Source organism: Monodon monoceros, unplaced genomic scaffold, assembly GCF_005190385.1.
Source record: "Monodon monoceros isolate NGI ecotype Baffin Bay Population unplaced genomic scaffold, NGI_Narwhal_1 Super_Scaffold_6, whole genome shotgun sequence".
NCBI lineage: Eukaryota > Metazoa > Chordata > Mammalia > Artiodactyla > Monodontidae > Monodon > Monodon monoceros.
In genome coordinates, this window is record NW_021703783.1 from 80,705,745 (window position 1) to 80,714,678 (window position 8,934).

General features: G+C 38.8%; 2 protein-coding genes across 2 annotated transcripts in view; one reads left to right on the plus strand and one right to left on the minus strand.

The window, feature by feature from the left end:
- UTP20 (UTP20 small subunit processome component) overlaps window positions 1-4,013 on the plus strand; it is a 97,674-nt gene extending 93,661 nt beyond the window's left edge. Inside the window, exon 62 of the mRNA XM_029204823.1 lies at window positions 178-4,013. Within this exon, the coding sequence (XP_029060656.1) occupies window positions 178-333 (156 nt within the window). The 3' untranslated portion in view covers window positions 334-4,013. The remainder of the gene's footprint in view (window positions 1-177) is intronic.
- A 214-nt stretch (window positions 4,014-4,227) lies between these two features.
- The window catches only part of ARL1 (ADP ribosylation factor like GTPase 1), a 9,688-nt gene continuing 4,981 nt past the window's right edge, over window positions 4,228-8,934 (minus strand). Inside the window, 3 exon segments of the mRNA XM_029204824.1 lie at window positions 4,228-4,626; window positions 5,748-5,972; window positions 6,966-6,972. Coding sequence (XP_029060657.1) covers window positions 4,596-4,626; window positions 5,748-5,972; window positions 6,966-6,972 — 263 coding nt within the window. The 3' untranslated portion in view covers window positions 4,228-4,595.

The window sequence follows — 8,934 nt, forward strand, 5'->3', positions numbered from 1 at the left end:
GGAGTTGGATGTATTTGAGAAGTGGGACTTTATAACTGGGGCTCCAGATTTTCTTCAATGGGCATGTATTGCATTTGTGATGTTTAAGGTGAACAAAATGGTCCATTTCTGCATTTGATTTTTATTGGTTTAACAGTCACTTTAAAAGTGGTATAACATTTCTATTCTTTTTTCAAGTTTGTAACTAATCCTGATATCGCTGCCAAGAAAAAGCTGAAGAAACACAAAAATAAAAAGGAAGCAAAGAAGAGAAAGATCGAGTTCCTGCGTCCAGGCTATAAGGCCAAGAGACAAAAGAGCCACAGCCTGAAAGATTTAGCAATGGTGGAGTAAAGTGCTCCCTGTGTTAATACAGTGTCCCAACTTACCCCGAAACATGAACTTTCTAGTGTATCTGCTGGTCCAAAATCATAGGTTTTATTATTTAAACTTTGGCACAGGTTGCATATTATACAGTTTAATATAATTCATGCTTATTTTTAATTAAAATATTTCATACCACTACTGTATCTTCACTGTCTAAAAAGCATTTGACACTAGTGATAAAGAGCTTAAAATGTATTTTTCTTTTTAAAAATACACATTAAAATAGCAAGACAACATGTAGAAGTTAGGAATAAATCAAACAAATGATTTGCAATACCTGTATGGAGGAAATTATAAAACTTCATCAAAAGGCATTAAGGAAGATCTGCACAAATGGAGAAGTATAACCGTGTTCATGAGTAGGAGGATTCAGTGTCATAAGTTGCTTTCATCCCCAGTTGGATCCCACTGGGTAAATGCGTATCTGAGCAAAATCCCAAAGGAGTTCTTCATAGCATCCCAACAAGCTGATTCTAAAATTTATATGAAAGATAGTAAATCGAGAATAGCCATGATGCTTTTAAAAAAGGAGAATAGGGTGAGGGGCTTGCCCTCTCAGATATGGAAAATAAGACCAAAAGTGCTGTCTGTGGAGGGACGATGTGATAAATTCTACTTCATTAAAATTAAGATCGTCTACTTACAAAAAGATACAACTGGGACATAGTATGTACCATATACTGATAAAGGATTAGTAGCACCCAGGCTATATAATGAATACCTATGAATCAACAAAGATAATACAGTAGGAAAAGTGGCAAAAGAGAGAAATAGGCATTGCAGAGGAAATATAAATGGCCCTTAAACCTCAACATTTAGCAAATATGGCTATACCAATGTTAAAGTACTTATGTACTGGTTAGTAAGTAGTCACTATCTTGAGACACCCCCCCCCCAGGTGCCACCCTGGCTATATGAGTCCCTAGACTCCATGTCTCCCCATACCAGAAATTAAAGGACTAATACCTGGACTAGTAGGAGTCCTCCTGCATCAGCTATGTCTAGTTAAGTATTTTTTTGAGTCACTCCTGTATTTAGCCTCATTAATAATTAGGAAAATGCAGATTAACATCAGAATGAAATTCCATTTTGAACCCTTCAGATTTATAAAGCTGACAATACCAAATGTTGGCAAGCATGGTGGAGGAAAGGGCACTCTTATAAACCACTTTGGAAAACAATTTGGCATTATCTTGTTCACCCATATCTTTTGCCTCTCTATACACTTGATGTAGAAGCAATATTCTTTACTGCCCAGTATATTTGGAAGGGAGGAGGGAGAAAGAATCTATCCTACGCTTTACATTTTATTTAATTCTCATAGTCTTCCTGAGAGCTTCCTAAAACTCATTATTTTACAGATGAGGAATCTCATCTCAGATTAAATAATCTACCTAAGGGTGACACAGGTTGTAGATGGCAAGAGTTAAGATTCAAACCCAGAATTGAAAGCCCATGCTCTTTGTAATTTGTAATTATGGGATTAGAAATATTATAGCATAAGGTATAGGAATCAAATGTTCAAACATTCATGAACTTCAGAATTTGTGTTTTGATGTAGTTTATATATCAAACGAGTTCTCACACTTCTAAGGTGTTTGTAATGTGCCAAAAGGATAAACATAGGGCATCTTGGAAGGCAGACTCAATTCTAAGTGATTTAAAGTGCATGTACTGCTTTTATAAAACTTTTTAAATCAGAAAACAAAATACTAAAGCAAAAATCAGGAAGAATAAGTATCTCAAGTATATTGAGCACAGCTTTGTTTTAATCAGTAAATATTTATTGAGTGCCTAGTATGTGCCAAGTGCACCATACTAGATGCAAGGGATTCCAAGAGTAAATGATGTATGGTCCCTGCCCTCAAGGAGCTTACATTTCCACAATTTAAAGTGCATCTCAGGTATTCTGGTAATAGAAGTCCACCTCAATTTCTCATTTTTGAAAATTTAATCACATGACACTGCACAACTACCAACCAGAATTATAAAACAGAACGTTAGAGCTAAAAGAAAACTTTGACGTTATTTGTTCAAAAAGAAAAACCAAACAAACAAAAACTGATGGAGTGTGGCCCTTTGTGCCTAGAACTCATGTGTTCTGATTTCAAGTTTGGTGTTTTTTTCATTTTCAGGCTTCTCACAAAACAATACTCGGTAGATTTTTATAAATGAGAACTTTCAAACTCCTGTAACATACCTGTACAGTTGTTTCCTGCTAGATAAGGACCTTATAACTCATACCATATTAAAATAAGTGTATGCTCCATTTACCCCATCCTATTCTTTGTGACAAACCAGAGGGCTCAGGATCATCCAAGTGCTGGCCTTCGCTACCAGGGCTACACGTCAGGCAGCACTTGCCTGCCAGGGCCGCCCCTCCACTGACTTCTACGTTCACAGTGTTCTTGAACCACTGGGGAGTATTTAGCCACTTGGGTACAAGCCCAGCAGTAGGTATGTGCCACTGACCAGACCCAAGTATAAACTGCAGATGTACTATTTCCTAGCTGACAAATATAAAAGCATACTATTTGAACCATGAACATATTCTGAGGTGCCATAATGTGCCAAGCACCATACTGGATGCTACGGATACAAACATGAAAAAGACAGTCTGCCCATCAGGAGTGCCTTGGAAACCATGAAACAATGTTAGTTATATGCTCAGTTAGTAATATTAGGTGCACTGGGAACACCTGTCCTGGGAAGAAGGTCTCCAAAAGCTTTCCAAGAAATCAAATTAGGAATGGGTGCTAGAGAACAAGAAAAGTCCCACAGATTAGAAAAGAAAGTCACATTCATGTGAGCTGAATGACCACTAGCTTTCCTGAGACCTGAGGGGCACAATGGTATTAAGTTCTCTTTACTGGCATCTAATTTTTTAAATGCTGCTTGTCCAACTAAAAAAATGAAAAAATTGCTCCCAATTTTAGTAATTACTAAGGACTCTTATTTACTTCTGTCATACTGTAGACTGGGTTGTTTGAAAAGTTCCTTTAAGAAGTCCCTTAGAATATAATTGTTTTTGACAGCCTAGCAGCTGTAAGCCTAATTTTTAAACGAATACTTAATTCTCCCTGTAGAATCAATAAGATTTTGACTTTTCACCAATCAAATTTACATGTTCAATTACAGGTAGATAAAAGGAATCAAAGGCAGCAAAAACATCTTTTACAATGCTGCTTAAAATAGATCTTTTTAAAAAATTTCCTTTCATGTGAAATTTTCTTTAATGTGTTGTGAACTCCAAAAAATATAACCATTTGGGATTGTTTTTACTACCTCTACTAGTAAGGACAAATAAATTTATAGACATTATTTTGATTGTAATGTGTCTACTTCAATTAGCTTAATTTTATATAAGGAGTTAAGCTGTGTTGTCAATGTTGGCATTTTCAGGAATTTATGGTATAGTTTATGGGACAAGCTTCTGACCCTGTGAAGTCTCACTTTAAGCCCTCTTCCCACCTCCCTAGCAGGTGACACTGGTCAAGCCAGTCTATCAGAATTTTGGGTCCATGTCCATAAAAATGAAGATGTAAAAATGATGTCCTAGCTACCTCACAGGGTTCCTGTACAAACTAACTAGGAAGGCCCAAATCTGTAAAAATTTCCAACAACCATAAATACTATAAAATGATAATCACAGATAAGTCAGTGAAGATAGCCACCAAAATAATTACTTCAACTTCACACCTATAACCAAAAGCTTTTAAATGAAACAGCTTAAAGTGGTCATTAAGCAAATGAAGACTGTAATTAACCCACACTAGGTTCCTAGCCTACTCTATTGAGCCTAATCTTTGGAAAAACTTAATTCATTTTAGGGGGAAAAAAATCTGAGTTAAGATATTTTTTAGTGTTAATACAAACAAGCTACAACCACTAATTTAAAATTGGAGGGCTTTTTCCTCAATAAGAGTACATTCTTTAATAGGACTGTATCTGAATAAGAATTCCATACAAATAGAATATATACCTTAACACAAGATAACAAGGAAGGAATATTTTACATTATACAGAACACACATTCAGTTGATTCAATCACAATGAGTTACCCTTCCAACCAAATACTTATTTTTAATACTTATTACAAATGTTGCAGTCAGTTTGGTATATGCTGACAATCATACAGTTTTAACATTTAGTAGTGTGAAGCACACTTTAACTGTTTCCAAAGGGATATGTGATGTGGTCTTCGTTTCAAAGGAGCAGAAGTGACTGAATTACTGTCTGCTCTTTAGTGTTTCAACTAACCTGTGAAGAGAAAATGAACAGTTTCATAAGATTAACTTCAAACTTTCAGGTATAGATCATTTATTATATAAATTTTATACTGGAGGTGGATTCCAAAGCACTTTAAATGATGAAGGCTAAGACAGTTATATTAAAAGAATGAGGTTATGGACTCAATTGCCATGAGGGTCTTTTAGCTTTCACTTTCTCTATGCTTTGAATGAATAATCAAAAAAGACCAGGGACTTCCCTGGTGGGGCAGTGGTTAAGAATGTGCCTGCCAGTGCAGGGGACACGGGTTCAATCCCTGGTCCAGGAAGATCCCACACGCCACAGAGCAACTAAGCCCGTGAGCCACAACTACTGAGCCTGCGCTCTAGAGCCCACGCGCTGCAACGACTGACCCCATGCACCGCAACTACTGAGCCTACGTGCTGCAACTACTGAAGCCCATGCGCCTAGAGCCTGTGCTCCACGGGAAGCCACTGCAAATGAGAAGCCCATGCACTACAACAAACAGTAGCCCCCGCTCACCACAACTAGAGAAAGCCCGCATGCAGCAACGAAGATACAATGCAGCCAAAAATAAATAAATATTTTAAAAATAATAAATAAATAATCAAAAACCACCAGATATCCACTTTCCAGGCTGCTACTACTACAGCCAGGCCAGATGTGGATAATTCAGAAATGAAAACTAGTCTCAGTCTTCAAGGAGATGACAATTTAATGAGCAGATGCACAAACCAACTACAAGACAGTGTAATAAGTACTACTGTATCACTGACCTGTGACAAGGACCTCTATGTGTGTGGTAAGGCAGTGGGCATGAAGTTATGTCAGGGAAGGCTCTTGAGAAACACAGAACCTTAACCTAACTCCTGAAGGATACGGAACTACAGGGTGCGGTGAGGTAGGGGAAAAAGCTAGAAATACAGCAGAGAGCTGGTGGCTTATCTAACTATAATTAGGTGTGGTTGAAATAAAAGCAGATGTACATGAAGACCAGTGGAAGAAAAGGGTGGAGGAACAATATGGTAAACTGATAAATAATCTGAATTTCATCCTTAAGACCAAAGGGAAATGACACATGTATGTACACAGCGCATGTACACACAGATGGCTGCTGGAAACATACTTACCATTCCATTGCCTCATCAAGGCCAGTGCCTTTGGTTGCTGAAGTTTTGAATATTTGCCATTTTCGGTCCTTCAAGGCAGGTAACCCAAGTGAATTTGCCATCTCTGAGGGAGTCATGGCCTGTTCCATGTCCTGCTTATTTGCAAACACCACTAAAATGGCTTTTCTCAGCTCTTCTTCCTAAATAACATAGAAAAGGTTTGATTTCTTCTAATCAATTTGCTCCCTTGAGTTTGGGAAGAAATGCCAAAAAAAAATCCATTATTTTAAAAGCATATTTCCTAATTATTAATATACAATGTTCATTATAAATTATTTAAAATGATAGAGAAGTATGAAGAAAAGAAACTTCACCCATAATCCTGTCTCCTAAACATGATCACTGTTTAACATTTTGGGTATTTTCTACTGCTTTGTAATTCAGATACTTATAGTTTATTTAGTATATATATACATTTAAGATCACATTTAAATACAGTTCCATACCCTGCTTTAAAAAATAAACTAAACATTAAATTGTGGATGTTTTTCCAAACTATCAAAAAAAAAGTTTTTTTAATTAATTAATTTTATTTATTTATTTTTGGCTGCACTGGGGCTTCATTGCTGTGCGTGGCCTTTCTCTAGTTGTAGCGAGCAGGGGCTACTCTTCATTGTGGTGCCCGGGCTTCTCATTGCAGTGGCTTCTCTTGTGGAGCATGGGCCCTAGGCACACAGGCTTCAGTAGTTGTGGCACACGGGCTCAGTAGTTGTGGCTCACAGGCTGTAGAGCGCAGGCTCGGTATTTGTGGTGCACGGGCTTAGTTGCTCTGCGGCATGTGGGATCTTCCTGGACCAGGGCTTGAACCCATGTCCCCTACATTAGCAGGCAGATTCTTAACCACTGCGCCACCAGGGAAGTCCCTCAAAAAAAATTTTAAAACATTAATGGTACAGCCACTATGGCGAACAGTATGAAGGTTCTTTAAAAAACTACAAATAGAACTACCATATGACCCAGCAATCCCACTACTGGGCATATACCCTGAGAAAACCATAATTCAAAAAGAGTCACATACCAAAATGTTCATTGCAGCTCTATTTACAATAGCCCGGAGATGGAAACAACCTAAGTGTCCATCATCGGATGAATGGATAAAGAAGATGTGGCACATATATACAATGGAATATTACTCAGCTATTGAGTAAAATTGAGCTATTTGTAATGAGGTGGATGGACCTAGAGCCTGTCATACAGAGTGAAGTAAGTCAGAAAGAGAAAGACAAATACCATATGCTAACACATATATATGGAATTTAAGAAAAAAAAATGTCATGAAGAACCTAGGGGTAAGACAGGAATAAAGACACAGACCTACTAGAGAATGGACTTGAGGATATGGGGAGGGGGAAGGGTAAGCTGTGACAAAGCGGGAGAGAGGCATGGACATATATACACTACCAAACGTAAGGTAGATAGCTAGTGGGAAGCAGCCGCATAGCACAGGGAGATCAGCTCGGTGCTTTGTGACCGCCTGGAGGGGTGGGATAAGGAGGGTGGGAGGGAGGGAGACGCAAGAGGGAAGAGATATGGGAACATATGTATATGTATAGCTGATTCACTTTGTTATAAAGCAGAAACTAACACACCATTGTAAAGCAATTATACTCCAATAAAGATGTAAAAAAAAAATTTAATGGTTATACTCTAAGAATTCATGCACCATAAACTATATAACTTTTCCAGTATTAGATTCTTCCTAGATTCTTTTCACTCTACTATTAGAGAAACCAAAGTGACAGAATCATAATACAGAAATCTTTGTGTGAATCTCTATTTCCTTAACACAATTCTCTAAAAATGGAATCAAAGTATGAAATTTTTTTCAGGTTCTTGTTACATGTATTAATAAACTGCTGTCCAGAGAGGCTGTAACAACTTCAACTCCACGAACAGTGTATGACAGTGCCCATCTCCAATGCAGCTTTGGTAGAATTGAAACTATGTATTTTTCCAAACATAGCATTTCATTATATGCTTATTTATTATTAGGGTATTAAAAATACAAATGTTATTAGCAATAAATTCTTCTCCTATAAATTGTAGGTTCATGCCTTTTGCTCACTTTTCTATTGATTTGCAAAAGGTATTGATACGATTAAGATCACTAATCCTTAGTCACTGGCTGTAAAACCGTGTCCTGGTTCCCCATTTTACCCTAACTTGTATTGTTTGGCATCTGAGCTTTGTGGATTTTTTTGTTTGTTTGTATAATATTAATATAATTAAATATATCTTTTCTTTTGTAATTCCTTCCAATTCTTGGATTTAGAAGGACCTTCTTAATCCAGAAATTTTAAACATATTCCCTTATAATGACTTCCATTTTACATAATTCTTTACTCCATTTAGAATTTTTTGTGTACAAAAGTAAAACAAATTGATTTTGTGTCTGTAAGTTTTAATATAATAGTCCTGACTCATATTCCACATGTACTTTATATCACTAATACATAAATATTAGTTGATTGCATCAATTAAAAGTTACTTCTGGGGCTTCCCTGGTGGCGCAGTGGCTGGAAGTCCGCCTGCTGATGCAGGGGACACGGGTTCGTGCCCCGGTCCGGGAGGATCCCACATGCCGCGGAGCGGCTGGACCCGTGAGCCATGGCTGCTGGGCCTGCGCGTCCGGAGCCTGTGCTCCACAGCGGGAGAGGCCACAACAGTGAGAGGCCCGCGTAACACACACACACACACACACAAAAGTTACTTCCTAGGGCTTCCCTGGTGGCACAGTGGTTGAGAGTCTACCTGCTGATGCAGGGGACACAGGTTCGTGCCCCGGTCCGGGAAGATCCCACATGCTGCGGAGTGGATAGGCCCGTGAGCCATGGCCGCTAGGCCTGCGCATCCGGAGCCTGTGCTCCGCAACAGGAGAGGCCACATCAGTGAGAGGCCCGCGTACCGCAAAAAAAAAAAAAAAAAGTTACTTCCTAGGGCTTCCCTGGTGGCGCAGTGGTTGAGAGTCCGCCTGCCGATGCAGGGGACACGGGTTTGTGCCCCGGTCCGGGAGGATCCCACATGCCACGGAGCGGCTGGGCCCGTGAACCATGGCTGCTGAGCCTGCACGTCCGGAGCCTGTGCTCCGCAACGGGAGAGGCCACAGCAGTGAGAGGCCTGCGTACTACAAAAAAAAAAAAAAAAAAAA